The sequence below is a fragment of the Pinus tabuliformis genome, chromosome J (genome assembly GCF_031772625.1).
Source record: "Pinus tabuliformis cultivar Carrire ecotype Pingquan chromosome J, CPIR1, whole genome shotgun sequence".
In the NCBI taxonomy this organism is placed as follows: domain Eukaryota; kingdom Viridiplantae; phylum Streptophyta; class Pinopsida; order Pinales; family Pinaceae; genus Pinus; species Pinus tabuliformis.
Window position 1 is genome coordinate 1,450,806,747 of NC_142295.1, and position 19,674 is coordinate 1,450,826,420.

Below are 19,674 nucleotides of genomic sequence, written 5' to 3' on the forward strand. Positions count from 1 at the left end.
TTGGGAGAGCCAATGGTCCCTGAGTCATCCATTCCAGATTTTGGTCAGTCATGTCTTCTTGCTCTTCATCCTCCTCCTCTTCTTCAGAATTTGACAGTTCCGGCTCCGAGTTTGTTGGTTCATCTCTGCCTTCGTTGCCTTCCCCTCTGCCTCCTGTACTGGACTCTGAGCCCAAGATCACGAGGGTGTCTCATTCTCGTTGTTGGAAGACCAGAGGTTCCTCTCTGTTCTCAACAGCTTCTGCCAGACCTTCAAGTGTGGCAAGATCTGTCTCTTCCACTGATGATACAACAAACCCTGTGGGAGTGGTTTTTAGCTTTCATGATGTGTATGGAAGATGTTGGATTCCTGGGATCAGTCCTACTGCTTTTACGAACTGGTAGGTGATGGGATGGATGGAGCGAAGGTGGTGATGTGAAATTTCGTGTTCAGTCCTGGGAGGTGAGGAGTAACCAACTGCAAAGTCGCGCGTAGGTGAGGGGGAGTGCAAGTTACTGCCTTGACTTGATGCTTGATGAGTGGGTGTGAGAGGACATTCAACTACAAACAATTGTCGACCCTCCTTCTAGCGCGAGAAACATTGACGGTGATGGACCTGCCAACATTCAGGGGATCTCCTCAGTATGAAGTCCCAACTAGACCTCACACCATTTGGTGTAGGAGTCCCATCTAGTATGATGGTCCGGTTGCCATTATCTTAAATGTTTGCCTTAGCTCTTGCTTGTCAGCACGAGAGAGTGGTCTGCTTTGTCTTTGAACAACGAGGTTCGTGTGCCTAGTGAGTGCTAGTGTTACTTGTGTCAAGGTTCTTTCATAGTAGAGAGAGAGGGTGGGAGTGAGTCTCCAATCGGAAGGGAGGAAGTCCCAACTCTATCAGAGACACACAACACAACAGGACATGCACAACTTCCGGAAGAGTAATCCACACGGATGCAGCAGTCACAACACACAAAGGAAGATAACACGTACAACACCCAGCGGGGCAGTTCGCGTGAGTGCGACGGTCATTATAACAAGTTTACATGAAAGGTTTTGTCTGATGTCCGGGGAGGTAACCAACATGGGCAGGACAATGTTAACAACTTATACAACACATTTTCATAAATATATGTATTAGAACAACTGAATGAGTTCAATTGTTTAACAAAGGTTAAAGCAACATGTATTAATTCTTACAAATTACAACATGTGTGAAATTGTGCTAGCCTATGAGCAGGCTTCTGAATTAAGCGAAAGTTCCAAGACACATCGATACACCATACATCACTAACCCTGTGGGCGGGGTGTTGGAGCCACTACTCGCTCCTCAAAGAAAAGATTACAGACTCTCAAGGCTATGTGGGAGGAGCCAAAGTGAAAAGTCCTTTGCTTGTACAAATGAGGGGGTATTTATAGCTAAGGGTGAAATTGGCCCTTGTGACTGTTTGACTTCCCTCATGACTGTTTGACATTCATGACTTTTTAGATTACATGACTCTTAAGATTACAAGTCGGTCTCTTGGACTTCCACGTTACATTACATTGATTGACAACCATATGGCCCACAGCAGTGATGTGGCTGACATGACTCATGACACGACTCGGCATGATAGTGCTGGTACGTTCATGCTGCGGTTGGTGTGCACGTCGAGCTACAGTGTTGTCGAGTGATGGATGTCCTCTTGGTGTATCACAACTTCACCTTCGCATGGCAAGGTGTGTGGAGTCCTTGATGGTCATTGGGTTCGCTTCATGTTGCATGCGCATGTTGCTCCTTTGCTTGTACTTTGGCATGCTCGACATGTTCATCCGTTCGCGAAAATATCTCCTCGCATGTTCGCTCGTGCATCCATCTGCGAACACATGCTTGCATGGTCGTCCGTTCGTCAGTCTGTGAACACATCTTCACATAGTCGTCAGTTTGCGAACACATCTCCTTGCATGCATCGTTTGTTTTTCCGTTCACGAACACATCCTTTTGCATGTACTCTCCTTGTTCATCCCATCTGTCGTCGCGTCATGTCTATTCACGTACCTGTATCTGCAATCATTCATGACGAGACGACATCAAATCCATAAATCTCCTAGTCTACCATGATGCATGGTCGTTTGCTTTCGGATGTAGGTGACCAGTAGAGGACAAGGTTGCGAAATTGCGTAAGGCAAGTTTCAAGCTGGGATGCGAGCTCCGGGCACTGCTGGTGAAAATTGCGTAGAGTTCATTGGGGAACTGAGATGGACAATCTGGATCAACAGTGACTGTCTGCGGGATCTAGCTCAGCTGGAGGGCAGATCTGCGCAATTTTTGGAAGGAAGTAGTTCGAGCAGCAGAGGGTCTTGGCAGCAAAAACTGCGCAATTCTTGGAGGGAGCTGGTTGCGGGCCTCAGGAGGCTTGGCAACAGAAACTGCGCAATTAATGGAGGGAGCTGACAGCGGGCTGCGGGATGAATTGGCAACAAAAACTGCGCAAATCCTGGAGGGAGTTGGCAATGGGCTGCGGGGTTGCTGGAGACAAAAATTGTGCAATTGCTGGGACGCTAACTTGTTGAACAACTCTGCACAGTTTCTGGGCGGAGTGGGATGCCGGACTGCTGAGGGGCTTGCTCATGAAATCTGCGCAGTTTTCTGGGCGAGCAGCTGGTCGACTGATTGGGTGGTTGGCTGGAAAAACTGCGCAATTTTTGAGGGGAGACAGGGACGAACACTTGGTGTCTGTACGACCTATCTACGCAGTTTCCTTAGTCAGCGGAGCAGGCAAGGTCTGCAGCTTCTACGCAATTTTTGAGGGGAGTGAGTCCTGGGGTCACTGCTTGGTCAAACTCTCTGGTTGACCAGCAGGAGGGTTGGTTGATCAGCTTGTAGGCAACGCAAATTGAAATGGCTTGTTGGACACTTCTGCGTTATTCTGGGTGACAGTCGGTCGAGTCGATTGCAGGGTGGAGGTCTGGCTGTTAGAGGGTGATCCGGTTGTTAGAACTTCAACAAAATGACTAAGTGTGTGAGCGAGTGAATTTGTGCATATGTGACCTTGCGAACACACACTCAACATAACTTGACGACAAGACGCCTCAAACCATCAAGACAACATATGTTCAACATGATTGACCGACGGTGCGAGCGACAAGCGTGACGTTTGTGATGGATCGTTGACCGCGACAACGCTTACGCGACAGTGCATTCAACTTCGTGTGTGAATGCAACAGATGTTTACAAAGAGAACACAACATGTACACATGAAGCGAAGACCTTATGCATGACTAGAACATGGTTGCAAGCGTGACATTGTGACCAACATGCAAAATGTTGTCCGTTGAACGGTCAAGCAAAGAGGGTGCAAAGACTCACACGAGCCCACGGGGTGAGCCCGAGTGCTTGCAAACATCAAGTAAAAACTCAAGGGAGGCTTCGAAATTGGATGCAAGCCAAATTTTGGAGGGCGTTGTAGCCGCTACAACATGCTCCTAGCCACTGCAACTATCTCTCCGACACTCCTCGACACCATCTGACCATAGTCAATCCTGCTACTTCTGATCTGGGCTCCCGTAGAAAGGAATTGATATGAGAAGTGGGTTCCTCAAGGATCTTGCCCATCTGTAGCTCTTTCGAACTACAACTCTAAATCAGCCCACCTCCCTCCTAGAGGTATTTCGACTGTCATGGCGAACTCCTCCTCGACCTTCGCGGGTGCAACCTTCAGATCGTGCTTTTCATCTTTGTCCTTCTTTCTGAGAGGACACTGTGTTGTGTAGTGACCCATCTCACAACACCTAAAGCACTTTATCTTCGAGATGTCCTTTTTCTGCCTCTGCTGCTCCTGCTGCGCCTTTGATGCATGGGTTGCATTATCCTCCTCCTCCTTGGGATTCGACCCACTGCTGCTGCTTCCGTCAAGTTTACACTTGACCAAGTCTCTCCACGCTATTTACATATGTCTTGAGGGCATGCTCATCTAGAAGGAATGACATCCTTGCCTTCCAGATGACATAGTTGGATGCTCCATCCAATCTATCTTGATCCCTCAAGCCACTGGTTGCCATCTTTGTCATGAAAACTGTCGAACTGCTCCTCTTCTTATCGCTGCTGCTCAGCGAACAAGAAAACGGATTTCTTGGCAGGTAGTCTTCTGAGGAAAAATTCCCTCACTGTGCTTCTCTTCTCTTCTGACGTCTTTTTGTCCATCAAAATGACTTGTAGAAAAACTATGTCCCACCAACTCTTCCTCATGCTGAGGCTTCAGTGCTGCTACCTCTTCCATGACAAAATTTCGATTTGGAAGCCCTTCTCTCTGTCGACTCACTCAGAGAGAGACCGCCTCGAAATTCAGCCCTTCGGCCTGGACTGCGTAAACCCTCTGGGGTTTCAAACTGCTACCTCCTGCAGCTATTTCGATCTCCTTCTGCTTAATGCTGAGTTCTTTGGCACTGTTCTTCTTGCTTCACCTACACTCGCTCTGATACCATGTGAAAATTCCTTAAACCCAAGAATTCCTACTGCAACATTGATGATATATCTTCTACTTGTTAGATTTACATGAACAAGTTATTTGCAGTTTCCTACAACAAACATCGAAATACATACACTGCAGCCTATAACATAAAAATATATGCTGAAACAAGAGGCTGAACAATAGAGAAAAGTACACACAAGTGACAGTTATTTTTGGACAAATGTCCCCGGAAAAACCCAATGCGGGAAAAACTGGCGCAACAGATGTGAGGGTTTTATTATTATGCAGTAGTAAAATCTGAAAACATCTTTGGAAGCCTTTCCAACAATCTAATTACAGAGAATAATCCTGATAGAGAGATTTGTGAGATTACCTCACACTATCATTGGGAATCCTGGCTGATCCAACCTCGAAAGGATTGCCCCCGACTTTTTTGGTTGCCTCTGCGCAGTGGCTGCGTCAGCCCAACGTCAAGCTCACTGGGGACAACGTCAATCCTCTGGCTGGTCGATTCATTGCCCAGGTGATTCGATTTCTGCCTCTCGGTCTCACCCCGGCTCCTGACTTCTGAAACTCGAATTCCCTCTGCAAATTTCGGACTCCCTCTTCGCTTCTGCGTTGCCTCTGCGTGGCTTTGCGTCAGCCCCTCTGGCTCAATGCTGCCATTGTTGGATCTCCCTCTGCCTTCTTTGCTGAGTATCCTCCGACCAGGAAAAATTTCCCTTCAGATACTATCCCTGCCCCTCATTGCAAAAGCTCACTATGAAAATTCTCACGATAGCTGCACCGCTTCTGAAAATCAAACTTTTGAACTCCTCTATGTGTGTCTTCCAAATGACCCTCAAGCTTTCTTAAATAATCTCTTCGTTGACATTCAACGACCCAGATTAGAAGTTAATCAATGGCTAAGATCATTTTTGCTTGATCCTCGTCTTTTTCTAGAAGCTACACTCACAGCTACATTAATACCCATTAATTATTTTATTTTCATAAGTTTAGACTTAGGGTCCTATTGACCACTACGTGTCAACGACCCATAGCAGTACACCCCCTTTTTCGCAAAAGGGATAGCGCCTGATCAATGTGTTCCTTCCATCCAACTATCATCGTCAGCCTGAGGATCATGTTATAATGTAAACCCATTCTGCATGTGTATAATGTAAATAATCTCAGCAAATCCGCGTCGTGTATGTAATTACCTAGGTAAGCCTACTTTTCTGATTATGATCTACATTTCAGGAGGTTTTTTGTCTCACTGATCCATTCTCGAATGGTCGGCAGAGTTTTCCTTCAGTTTTACCCCAAAGCTGAAATGGATTTTGTCACTGGGATCTTAGGGGAGTCCTAGTGTTCTAGATCGAGTCTATGTAAAAGTGATTTGGGAATAATCATAACCATTTGGTTAGGTTATTTTATTACAAATTGCTTGGTCTGCTGGATTATATTTGTGTCGTAGAATTGGGTATTCTGTGAGGGTCTTTCTCAAATGGGTTTTCCCCAGTGTGGAAAAAGTCGGGAAAAAATCGGGATTAAATCCCCAAAACGCGATTTTTTTGGCTGGCCGATTATATCGGCCGATTTTTTGCCGATTTTTTCCCAGTCGAAAAAATCGGGATTAAATCGAAAAAGTCGGGATTAAATCGGGACTTTTTCCAAAAAATCGTGGTAGTTTCTTTAATGATTTTTTTTTCTTTGAAAAAATCGGGATTTTATTGAAAAAATCGGGATTTTATTGAAAAAGTCGGGATTTTATTGAAAAAGTCCGGATTTTTTTAAAAATGAATATTTTTGTATTTTTTTTAATTTTGCCGACTTTTTGCCGACTTTTTCGAAAAACTCCCGACTTTTTCGAAAAACTCCCGACTTTGCCGAGTTTTTCAACTTTTGGACCCTTGCCGAATTAATCCCGACTTCGACTTTTTCCACATTGGTTTTCCCCCTTGAGATGTAAAAAATTAAAATTCATGATGTAAAGTGTCTTGAGGGTTGGAAAAATAATTTATCCCCTCATAGGTTAATTAAATTTTCTGGCCAAAATTAATTAAAATCCTAAGCCAGAAATTTAATTAATTATAGGTCCGAGGTAAATTTAAATTTCCAAAGGCAAAATTCGTGGGTCCTTAAAATTCAAATTTTAAAAGGTCCAGGGACTAAGGTAAATTGATTATTTTGCTAAATTTTAGGACTTTGGTCCTGGGGGTTAAGTCAAAGTCAAAATTTTGAGGAAATTAATTCAAAAATTTAATTTTTGAATTAATCAAACGCATTTCATTGAAAAATTCGAAATTTCCTCAATAATTAATATTTTGACGGATGAGATTAAAAGAAATTTTGATCCTTATCAATGGTCGAGATTACTTTGACAAGGATCATTCGAACTAGTCGTTGGAAGATTTGTCTTTAAATAGGAGGTTATTTGTCAGTCAGTTCATCCGATCTCTCGATCGTGTACTAAGCTCTCTTGTATACTTTTTTGAATTAATGCAAAAGTCTTTGGGGTTTCAACGTGCTGTAGTGTTCTTCTTCATGAATTTATGGTCAAATTGTTTTAATTTCTGCTTAATATTATGTGAAAACTATCAATCACTAGCTCTCTTAGAATAATCTGAATACAGGTACCTTATTCAGTTTGTTGGATCTAGGGTAACATTTCTAATTTTGATTGAAGTAGCAGGTATCTCTATTTCTTCAGAATTTTATTGTTGTTCTATTTCTCTACTTGATTTGATGGTTGATCTAGTGTTTGCAGAAGATTTCTTAGGTTTCCATTGAGCATTTGGGGATAGTTCTCGGTTGGACCAGCCAACTCTCAACACATATTTTCCGAAAAGCTTACTTCATATAAGCCTCAGGATTTATCTAACGATAATCTTTTTTCTGCATGGTGTTTTTGGGCTAGTACCTCTCTGAAATTTCAAAATCTTTTAAATATTTTGTGGAAATTTTGATAGATCTGGCTATTAAGAGCCTTAGATTATCAGATCTGGGAGCAGAGTTGGACTCATACTCCTCAAATCTGATAGATCTGTAAATTATTTGTATAGATCTGTAAATTATTTGTATAGATTTGTTATTTACTTGTGTAGATCTGAAATTCCGTAACATAATTTTGAATTTCTTGGGTTTTTGAGATTTTCTTTATTTTTGTACATATTGGGTATTGGGTTTTTCTCTTTTCACTTGTGCAGAAATAAATCTGAGAAATCAACCAAGTAAATCTTCAAATCTGAGCTAGATCTAGACCCTGGAGGGCAAGATCTGGGCTTAAAGATTGTTTGCAGGAATATATTTGAGAAATCAGCCAAGAAAATTTTCAAATCTGAGTCAGATCTAGACCCTGGAGGGCAAGATTTGGGCTCAAAGATTGTTTGCAGGAATAGCTCTGAGAAATCAACCAAGTAAATCTTCAGATTTGAGATTTTTCAAGCAAATCTGGGGGTTTTGAGATAGATCTAGGTCTTGGAGGGCAATATCTTATCCCAAATCTTTTCACAAGGCTAGCCATTAAAGATTTTGCAATAAATTTGAAGATCTGAAACAAAATAATTTTTTCAGAACAAGGGTTTCAAGTTTTGGGGCTCCTAAACCCAAATTTGCTTTCACCTAGCCCAACGCTAGTTCTATTGGGCCTAGTGCTAGCTCTCATTGGCCTTAGATTCCCTTGCTCCATTACTGATTTGAATATTTGATTTTCTGAAGCTAATCATTGGTGGGTTTTTGCAGAAAATTTGGTAAAAATTTGTGTTTCAAATATTGAAATTTTTTGGCAACTTAGGCAAGTGATCTTCAAGGTCCAGGGCATAAGGGTTTGATCTCTAAACCATCTTTTTCCACACTTTTTTCTACAGCAGTCATATGCCTTTCTAATAGTGGTGAAAAACACATCTAAGTGGTTTGAAATTAACTAAAAAATTGCTAAATACATTAATAAGTCATTTATGTCTGATGCGTATCAAAAATTTGGCCTAGATCTACATTTTGGGTCACTGTTATCTCTGAATAATTCTGTTTCTGAAGTCTGAAATATAACAGTGGAAAAATTTCATGTGGGTTAGCCTAAAATCAGTTCCTAAATTGTTTAATACATTAAGGAATTAATTTCTTGAGTTGGGCATTCATCATTAGGCTTATTTCATGTTTTAATTGTTGGCTGTAATAAGTATATCAGATCTGATATAATTCTGAAAATCACATCATAACAGGCTGAAAATTTTGATAATTCATGTGGGCAAGTTTGGAAAAATTTCGGTAAATTTTTGGCATAAAGATATCATTGATAGCTTACTGTTTTCATTGTCATATTGTTGCTGTCATAAAGTTTTTCTTACTGCTGTCTTAAAAATTAATTTACGAAAATTAAGTACTCTGTTATGGAATTGTGATAAAATGCATATCCTTTGTTTCATAAACTGAGTATTTTTTTTGAGCATCTGTTGACATTGATATCGAATTGCAAAGTTGTTTTTGTTCTCTTTGAGCTAAATTGTATCAAGAAGATTTGAAATAAGCTGGTGTTTTAACTATAGTATCTTCAAGAGTTTATTTTCTAAGTCTTCATCTAAAAAAAGGCGAGCATTTCATTTGGGTAATTGAGGGCTTTGCGGCATAAATGTTTTCCCATTCTCGAGTCTAACTTCATCTCATGTTCCGGTGCATTTGCATATAAGTTAACTTTGCATAGATAAAATTTACTTCCAAGCATAAGCTTGGTCAATAGACAGATAGATATCCATCCGTCTTTTCTTGAGAAGCCTGTTTTAATAGTACTTAAAATGGTGACCTTGCAGTCGTAAGAGCCACAGTTCTCTGCAGCGCTAGAGGCACCGGGTATGTTAGAATTTCAAGAGAGGTATCGTTAATCACACCTTAGTGTGCTTCTTTTGAACCTCTCTGCCAATTACTATGAAATCAGGCTCAACATAGAAAGGATTGAAGGGCTCACATTTAAATAGGCATTTAACTAAAATTAACCAAGATTCTTGCATGTCACATTAGTTTTAGGATCTGCATTTCATATAAAATAGTCATTCATCTAAGCAACAATTGCTAATCGATTACTTGGTCTTAATTTCCCTAGCAAGATCGTTGACTCCATAAGGCACTGGTATCAATCGTTTAAAATCTAATCAAATCCTATAAGTCATGCTAAATCTTAATCAAATACGTGATCGCTTTACTGTGTCTCTCGAATTGGCTGGTTCCCAACTAATTTTTCTTCATTCCACTTTTCCATAGGGTCTACCCCCCTTAGCTTGCTGTAGGGCGACAACTTAAACAGAGAGATTGAGGATTATGGTGACAATCCTCGATCTGAGCCGTTGTCGTGGTGCCTAGACATTCTGTGCGACAACAGGTCCCATTAAAAATAATTAATTATTTTATTAAAACTATTTCTGGGTGGAATTTCCCAAAACACTTTTTGGGTTCTTTGGAATGTATGTGCCCAAGCCTCCCTGCAAAATTTGAGACTTAGAGAACATTCAATGCTATCAAAAATCAACAATTACAAGCCTTTTTCACATTTTCCTTATCTGGGTCCACATTTGTCCATTGGGTCAACAAGGTGTTAGCATCCCCTTCCCCTTTGACCATGCCTTGGGTCGGGCATGGAATGATGCCCCAGAGGTTGATGTTGCTAAAAACAAAATAAAAGCATAATATGGCCACATACAACAAGAAATGTGCCACAAAATGCAAAATATGGCCAAGGCAATAAAATTTAGCACGTGGGCAAAAGCCAAACACGAGCTTTACCCCTTATCATTATAGCTATCACCCTCGTTCCTAGGGCCCCTATGAGTGCCCCTTGCATCATTAATGTCCCACACCTTGGTGGGCAATGAACTGCTCCACCTTAAATGGGTAAGCTCTGCTATATCTTGCACATCATGCTCTCATATCTTTGAGCGCCGAGCTGTAAAATAAAGAAAAATCAATAAAAGGAAAAAACACATGAAGAAGGGTGAAAAAACAAAGCCCTGGGTAACTCATGTACCACAATTGCTCCCTCCTACATTTTAACACCCAAGGTGTGGGCCTCCCTAATCATAGCTACCCTTGTATCGTGGCATGTGGCTTGGAGCCTTCCCTTTGCCCCCACTCCATGCCATCATTATTTCATATGACACTTGCCATTTGAAGGATGTTCCATGGACATGTCATTCCCTTAGAGGTTGAAACCACCTAATAGGGTCCTTCATTAACCACTCTTACCCAGGAAGGTAACACTAGTACATGTTCAAAGCCCGAAATTTGAAAGGGAAACCCATTATGAAGTGTCCATTTTTGCCCTTGATTAACAAGCTTACTCACTCAATTGCATTAATGAATCATTGTATTTGATGGTGAGGAGACGGATTGGATTTTATGCAAGATCGTAGGTGGGTTTTCATCTTGCACGTGGCCTCGCTTTATGGGATCCAAGCCCTCTAGAGGGTCACGATGGCATTTGTAGGGTGAGCGTTGAGAGCCATGGGATTCCATCGATGCAGAACATTGATTGCCACACCATGGGATTTTTCAGCACCACCATTTGCTTTCTCATGCCCCAATTATTTAGAGATGATGATGCACTTGGACCATGTTGCTCCAACCGACTACACATTGCACCTGACTCTTGGCAGTTCTTCTAAGGCCCAAAGGAGGTTATGTCTTTCCCAGGGAGACATGGGAGGAAATTTGTCATCTTCTAGCTATCATAGATGGAGCATCAACTTGATCTTGAGCCACTTGGAGACCCATGAGACCCATTTGGTGCCCACAAAGCCCAAATAGGGGTTTGGAGATGTTTTGCAGCATATGGAGGGCATGAATTTATTCATCATGATTTTGAGGCCCTCTCTCACATTTTTAGCACAAGAGTCCTCAACACTGCCCCTCTAGGCCTCTACGCATGCATGACATCAGCCTTGCGTGGGCTTTCGAGGGAAATTTGATTCATTTTTGAAGTTATCATGGTTGGCTTGTAACCATGGGTGGGTTACTTAGCATATTAGGCATGTAAAGGGGGTTTTGTCTTTTAAAATTTGAACTCATAACTCTTGTATAAATAGGAGAGACCTAGTCTCATCCTAAACATCACACTTGGGATTTTTGATACCTCATTAGAGATTTTCAGACCTGCAATTTGTGGATGGTTTTTGGAGATTTTTGGATGAATTTTGATGTTTGGATAATTCTTTATTGGAGCTTCTAATTGACATTGTTATGGATGGATACGTGCTTAACTATCCTGGATGTGCTCTTTATTGATGAATTTCTGATTTTGTTAATGTCTAATGCATGGAATATTATCTCAAGGTTACTAATGTGCCTTAATTTTTGAAATATTGTCAAAAAATTGTAACTATTGAGAAATTTTGCATGTATTACTCATAGATAGTGAATGAATGAATATGCCTAGGGGATAATTGCATTTTCATTCTTGAAACTTCATTAACAAGTGTCAACGAAGTATAAATATCTAAAGCAGCAGTGAAGCTGTTTCTCTTAGGTCTCCTTGAAGAGTGATTTGCCCATATTGAGATTATTCTTGACTCCATAGCCTCCTAATGGTTAGACACTAATCTTACATCCTTGGTGATCATTCAAAACTCAAAGATTATCTCACTTTCACCGTTGTTTTTTGTTCCTTAAAGGATAAGGAGGCTCCACAAGGGCTTGGTGTTAGTTTCTGTAACATCAGATGTGTTCTAGCCACGAAATTTGGTGGAGGCTAGAATACATGAGATCTCCAAAACCCTGAAATCGTTTCTCGAAATTCCACCTAGAGATGACTTAATTGGATTATTAACTGATTTCTAAATAGCTCCTAAGTCTAAACTTAGGGAATATGGTTAATTAATCAGAATTAATTAAGTCAAAGTGAGAATTCTCTAGAAACTCATACGGATCGATCCAGAAATGATTTGAGCCATCGATTAAGATTTAATCTTGGTCGTTGGAGTCCCAACAGGAAGATATAAGAAGGGATTGATGTGGTGATGGAGAATACACTAGAGACACTTGGAGAATTCTATTTTCTAGAGCAAGGTTACTTGGGAGCGGGAGCGGGGAGCGACATTTTCAAAAGCTCCCTGTTCGGGAGTGAATTTTTATATAATATACGTTTTTATATATTTTGATGCATATATGTCAACAAAAACATGTTGAATTATGAAACATAAAAACATGGATTGAACCATATAACGTCAATCATCTAAAAGTTATATTTTTCATCAACCACGTCCACAAGTTAGTAACATACAACATATCGAGTCTCATGATTCATCAATCTTAAAGTTTAAGCTTTCAAAATTGAATGTATAAGATTTGCCATCATTTATCACTAAAGTTGTACTTGTAACCACTACCATTACGAAGTAACCAAACTATAACAAAGAATATCTAACATGAAATGAAATGTTTCAACTTTCAACTTTCATGAAGCATCATAGTCATATTCATTGCTAATGAGTTATAATGCCAACTTCAAACCTCAAACTTAAATTGTCATATATTGTTTACAAAACATACCATAATAAATACGAAAGAGTCAATAGTTATAAAAAGTACTAGAAACTAGAAAAGACAAGTAAATCTATTATCTACTTCTTGACCCTCTTGCCATGAGAAATTTCTAATTTCTTGTCTCTTGTGTTATTGGGAGTCTCCTCCTGCATAGTCGAACAACCTTGGTGCTCTTGATCATTGGGAGTCTCCCCCACAAAGAGGGCTTGGTGCTCTTGATTAAACACAAGTTCCATACCCTAGTACATGACAAAATCCAATGGAAACATTGCAATCCCCCACAATGTTAGTTTTCGTAGCATCAGATGTGTTCTAGCCATGGAAAATTTTGGAGAGACTAAAATACATGAGATCTCCAAAGCCCAGAAATCATTTCTGGAAATTCCACTTGGAAATGACTTAATTAGATTATTAACTAGTTTTCAATGTTTCCTAAGTCTAAACTTAGGGAATATGTGTTAAAATTGGCAACTAGGGCCAAATTCCACCTTGGGACAACTCATTTGATGGAGATTATGATTGCATTGCATTCCTCTTTTTGAGAGGTCCAAGATTGATATAAAGATCATCTCATTCAGACAAACAAAAGTGTGATTTTGAATTTATGACCACACATGTGCAAATTGTTTAGGTCGGCCTCAGCACAATGTAGGCTCAAGAAGCCCAATGGATGTGTCTCTTCACCCACAACAAAATGTATAAATAGAAGAGACCTCACACCTCATTTGAACATCATTCACTCACACATTCTTCTCTCTCTTCATCAGATTGTTTCGTACAGTTTGGGGCAACTTCTCTCTCTCACACGTGTGGCAAGGAGGACGATTTTCTGGACAGAAAATTATAGGCCGAAATTTCAGACTTCAAGACTAGCGTTGACTGAGGCTGTTTAGACGAAATTTGACTATGGTTTTGAGGGAAAAATTTTGGTTTCTTTAGGCCACATTGACTAGCACAAAAATCGAGGATTTTGGAGCTACTTGACCTGTGTTGACTTCAAGTTTGATTGCAGAAAATTACAACAGTGTTCTCTCTCCTTTCACTGAGTTTGACTAAGTTATTTTGGGTTGAATTTATCCGCCTGATGAGGTCGAGTTTGACCAAGGAAAACCGAGCTGCTTCAAGGAAGAATTGCCACTATTTTGACCAACATTGACTTTCTTGTTAGGGTTGAAGTTTGACTGCAGAATTTGACAAGGATGATTTGAATTTCTATTGGGCTAATCAATTTGACTTCTGTATTCTCTCTCTTTGCTAAACTATTGAATAATAATAATAAGATTTGATCAAAGAGTTTTCCCCACATTGGGTTTTTTCCCTGGCATCCGCCAAATTTGGTGTCCTCTTGTCTTGGCTTGTCTTCTACTTTTTTAATGTTCTATCTGCATTCACTGTCAATGTGATTAATGGTTAATGTGATTGCTACTGGAAATAATTGGAACTTATTATTGGTATGCTTAAGGAACATTGAAGTAAATTGTGCTGAGCATAGAACATACCATTGTTGTCTAAAATTAACATGGTATTGGAGCTCAGGTGAAGGCAAAGGCCAAGCAAGAGTGAGAAAAGCAATCAATTAGGGAAATTATTCTCCTAATTGTTACTTTTATTTAACAATTTATTTGCAGTTTGCTACGGTAAATACTAAATAAATCACACTGCAACCTTCACAGACAAAATACTGTGGAAAAATAATGCACTGGAAACTGAGAAATGCTAGCACACACATAAGATTAACACAATTATTTTTGGACAAAAGTACCTGGAAAATCCCAACTTGGGAAAACCGGTATAGCAGTGAGGGTTTTTATTATCATGTAGTAGTGAAAATCCGAGTACAATATGGATACCTGAAACTGGCAATCCATAGTAAGAAAATTTGGGCAAAATTATTGAAGGGAATTACCCTTCCTCCACAAGCAATCCCGACACAACCTGCCTATAGAGAACTTGGCCTCTTGAAGCCTCTGTGTTAACCTCTGCGCTGCACTATGCAGTCTTTATGATGTCAAGCCTGTGATTGGTCTATGATAAAGTTGTTCTTCCTCCTGTTGCTGAGGAAATTGTCTCTCCGGCCCTCTCGAACCTCTGCCCAACCATTGGAACCGAGAATGAATTTTCTCCTCAGCGAATCGAACTGCCCTCTCTGAAGCAACTGCCTAGTCCTCTGCGCTACCTCACTGGGAAAACTCAACCCTCTTGTTGCTGCCTCTTTGGATCTAGAAAAACTTCCTTTGGATCATTGTCCCTGCCCCTTATTCACTGCTTCGATCTCTGGCTCTCTCCGACAACTGACAATTGCTACTCGGGAAATCGATCTGCCAAGGAAATCGAACTGTTCAAGTGTCTTCTCCATCACCACATTGTTCTCTTCTTATAATCCATTGTTGGAGCACCAACGACCAAGGTTAAAACTTAATCAATGCTATAGGGTCATCTCTGGATCGATCTGTGTGAGTTTCTAGATGATTCTCACCTTATCTCAATTAATACTAATTAATTAACCATATTTCCTAAGTTTAGACTTGGGAAATATTAAAAAAACAGTTGATAATCTAATTGAGACACTTCTAGGCGGAATTTCTAGAAACGATTTTTGGGTTTTGGAGATCTCATGTATACTAGCCTCTCCACCAAATTTCATGGCTAGAATACATCTAATGCTACAAAAACTAAGACTATCGAAAATATTGTCATAGACAAAAATGAAGAAGTTACTCGCCTCAAGGACTACAACGAAAAATTATTGACACAAATTAAGAAGCTTAAGAAGGACAAGAAGTTGTTGGAAAACGAAGTACAACAATTTATCGAAAAGGAAGCATGGAACTCTGTTGATGTTCAAGTCGAAGAAAAAGGAACTAATACTAATCTATTCAATATCACAACTCAATAAAGTGACAAACCAGTTGAAGTAAAAACATATTCAGATTTTGCAGCTCCAATGATGAAAATTCCAAGCGAAGATCATGCAACCAACTCAACAACATTTGTACATGAAGTAAATCAGGAGATTTCCACAAACATGATAAGGGAAAATCAAACCACAAGAATTCCTTATCGACATCTAAATCACAATAGAAGACAACTCAATCAGTCTCATATTTGTATCACTCAGAACAGAAACAACAAAATTATGTTCCGAAGACTACTAATGTCAATGCAATTCAGTGTCGTGATAAAACTTCACATGAGGAATCCAATAACCTCAAGATTTCAGAGAAGATTAATTTAGGATGGTCAAATCCCTTCTCAGTTCGACAATTTTGTTTATCACTTAGAAGATTCTATCATCTTTTATCAACGAAGATGACAGCTTCAAGAATTCGTAAAAGATGCGAACAAATTACAATACAAGAAACATATGATACACCTTGTCAGCAATAAGCTTTGAGTACAACGCTTTTTGAAGAGGAAGGCAATGTTATGAATATAATTTATATAAAAATAATAAAAATATAAATAAAGAAATAATAATCATAATAATATATTAATTAATGAAGAAGCATGTCCCCAGGACATGACCGTTCATAAAGGGGCACCTACCTAAGTATATAAGTAGTTCCTAATTTGTAAACATATCATATCTGATATCAATACTTTCGTACATTAATCAATATATATGTTTCATATCCTCAATGGATGTCTTCGTGTTCCAAGTGTTATGAAGATCACTGCATAGTATGGACTTTGTTTGTAACATCTGCCACAAGGATTCCAAGTCAAACCCTCCTCCAAGTCCCCTCCAATAGTCAAAGTCAATGCTCGTGAACCTTCTCCAAATTTGGTCAAAAATCAGATATTTTCAACCCTGCAGTAGAGGCCGAATTTCGGCCCTATAATCACCTCAGAAATTTGGCCCTTTTCACAGAAAACTGTCACATGTGCATAGGGTAGAAACTTCAGTTTCTTCTTCTCCTTTGACTTGCTTCTCTCTCCTATGACTTCGGTCTCTCTTCTTCTTGTTTAGGTGCAGAAATAGATAGATGATGTGATGATGAATGATGTCTCCAAGAGGTTGAAGTTGACTCTTATATATAGCTGTCCAGAAGGGTGGAATAGGTGCCACTAGGCTGACTTGTCCAAGGAGTGCCGGCTTGAAGATCTTGTGGGCTCCATTTATTTTTCTTTCAAACGTCCAAATGGGACATGACTCAAATAAACATTCTTTTTGACTTCAAATAAATTCTTTTTGACTCTTTTGACTCAAAGCATGAGGAACATGCTTTTAACAAAATATACATAAATATAGTAAACATATCAATGATAATTTTATATTATGAAGACCGACTCTAATTACAATTTCAACAGGAAAGCTAGGTATGATCCTTATTCTTTAATTTCTTACACTAAATGTAGTTTCTAGGCTGAAAAGAAAAGTGAAAAAGCTATCACTAGGTATAAAAAGTTTTAGTGACCCATGTTTACAAGATATGGTTAGTCGTTTGCTGCATTATACAGTATGTTACCAGAGACGAAAAGTAGAGAATCAAACGGGAAACAAGGAGGGAATGTCAAATGGAAACCAGAAGGTTTGGGGATGAGAAACGGTCACCCCCATGTTATGCATATTATGCAAGTGATAAATATCTTAATAAATCCAAATCCATGCGAGACTCAAAAGTAATCGACAATATATAATTTATCAATGCTATAAATCAAATTACGTTTACATCAATGCTTAGGTGTTTTTTACCTCATTTTTTTGTGTTTTAAATTCATCACAATGTTTTTCAAATGCCTCCAGAGGTAGACGAGTACCTCAAAAAGGTTGTTTCTGTACTGTTTCCGTTTCTTGTCTATTTCTGTTAACAGAATCCAAGTATAATGATCAAATAAAATAGAGGGAACCAAAAAGGATGGAAGCTTTACTTGGAAGCTGCCCCAGATTTTCTTTTATACTGTTTCGTTGTCATGTTGCTTCTGTTGGTTGTGTTTTCGTCTCCATTTAATCTTTACAACCATGCTATTTTTTATTGCTTTAAGCTTTAGAGCAGATGTTAAATCCGTACTTCAGTTTCCTAGAAAGGGAGGGGCAATTATGTTGGTAGCTTTTCTTGGATGTTTTTGTAGAAGTTTTCTATTTGTCTTTTTCTGTTGTGTGAAAAACTCAGAGGTTAGTTTTTTCTCATTTTTTCACAGCTCAGGCGTTACTTACTTGGGATGGTTAAGTCTGATGTCAATGCATTAAGTATTTTGGGAGCAAACTTCTCAGCTGGCCTCATAGCTGGTGGTATTGCTGCTGCTGCCACTTGCCCTTTGGATGTTGCCAAAACACGACGACAAATAGAGGTGTCATTTGAATATATGCTGTTACAATCTAGTCATTTGCATATACGGCACACTTCATTCAGAATATGCTTTCATGTTGTACTTATGACTTCAAATCACATGTATTTTCAGAAGGATCCAATGAAAGCAATGAAAATAAATACCAGGAAAATACTGATGGAAATTTGGAGGCAAGTTGGTTTTGTTATCTCCTTGAAAGCATTCTGTACGTGTAATGTGCATTATAGGTAAGCTGTATGATACTTGCTCATTTTAGGAATTAAACAACATTTTTGTCCAGGGATGGTGGAATACGGGGGCTATTCACAGGTCTAGGACCACGTGTAAGCCGTGCTGGTCCTTCTGTTGGAATTGTGGTTTCATTCTATGAAGTTCTCAAATACATGCTACACCAGACATAGCTGTCTCAACGAGTATGCAATGTGCATACAAACATGCAGAACTTAGTGTGCTAACTGAGATGGTCTGTAATGCTTGTGCTTAAGAAATGAAAGTGCAAGGCATCTCAGATTGCATCTTCAGAATGTATGTGAGTTACCCTTCAGAGAATAGGTACAATAAAAAATACTACAATTGGGCTGTAAATTTTGCACCAAGAGGACATGCCTCAGGAAAGGGTAGGAAATGTTCAACAGAATAAAAATTCCAAAACATGGAAAATTTTAGGGGCTAATGTTCGCCCAGTGGGCTAATTTTCCATGATTTTTCCACAAAAAAGATTCGCCAATTTCCAATTTTATAAAAGACGATTCGCCCAAATTTTAGAATATAAAATTATTTTACCTTAAAAATCGCCAACATTATATAGAGACTATATATAAAATAATTATAAATTTGATTAATTTTACAAATATATCAATAAACATTTATAATTTGCATATTAGGGATTAGTGAGATTCGCCAATATTTTAAACTTCAAGAAAATTTTCCGTCCTTAAAATTTTCCTTGTTCCAAAATCTCTGGAATTATTTGATGTTTTAGATTAAAGGCTTCACCCATTTTAGCTAGTCCCTGATTGCTTATAGATGATTCCCAGGTAATTCTTTGAGCACAATTGAAAACTCCATTGTTCATCTCCCTTATTACAGCATAAATAGCTCAATCAAAAAAAAATATGAATTCTGGAAATTATTCTTTGGAGATGACTTTAATATCTTACCTTCAAAGTCGAGGCATACTGCATGACTATTTCATTTTGTTCTCCTCAAACCCCTCGTATATTTGCTAACTTATCACAACTCAATTGACATGTGGTTAGTACCTTGTTGCCCGATTTATTCTATAAATTGTAACAGATTGAAATGAAAGGTTTGCTTTTCTATTCCATTATTAAGTCTTTTAAAAGCATATCTTCAAGGCCACTGAGGGTGTTGGTTTACATTGAAGACCTCTCAAATGATTTATTAGCAAGCCATTTAGAATTTCTTGGAACGTTTCAGTTTGAAG

At 39.2% G+C, this 19,674-nt stretch overlaps 1 protein-coding gene across 1 annotated transcript in view; it reads left to right on the forward strand.

The window, feature by feature from the left end:
• Nucleotides 1–18,637, forward strand: part of LOC149232834 (mitochondrial carrier protein MTM1-like) — a 222,277-nt gene extending 203,640 nt beyond the window's left edge. The window contains exons 8-10 of the mRNA XM_089379528.1: nt 18,078–18,227; nt 18,339–18,397; nt 18,508–18,637. Coding sequence (XP_089235654.1) covers nt 18,078–18,227; nt 18,339–18,397; nt 18,508–18,628 — 330 coding nt within the window. The 3' untranslated portion in view covers nt 18,629–18,637. The remainder of the gene's footprint in view (nt 1–18,077; nt 18,228–18,338; nt 18,398–18,507) is intronic.
• The last annotated feature ends 1,037 nt before the right edge of the window (nt 18,638–19,674 follow it).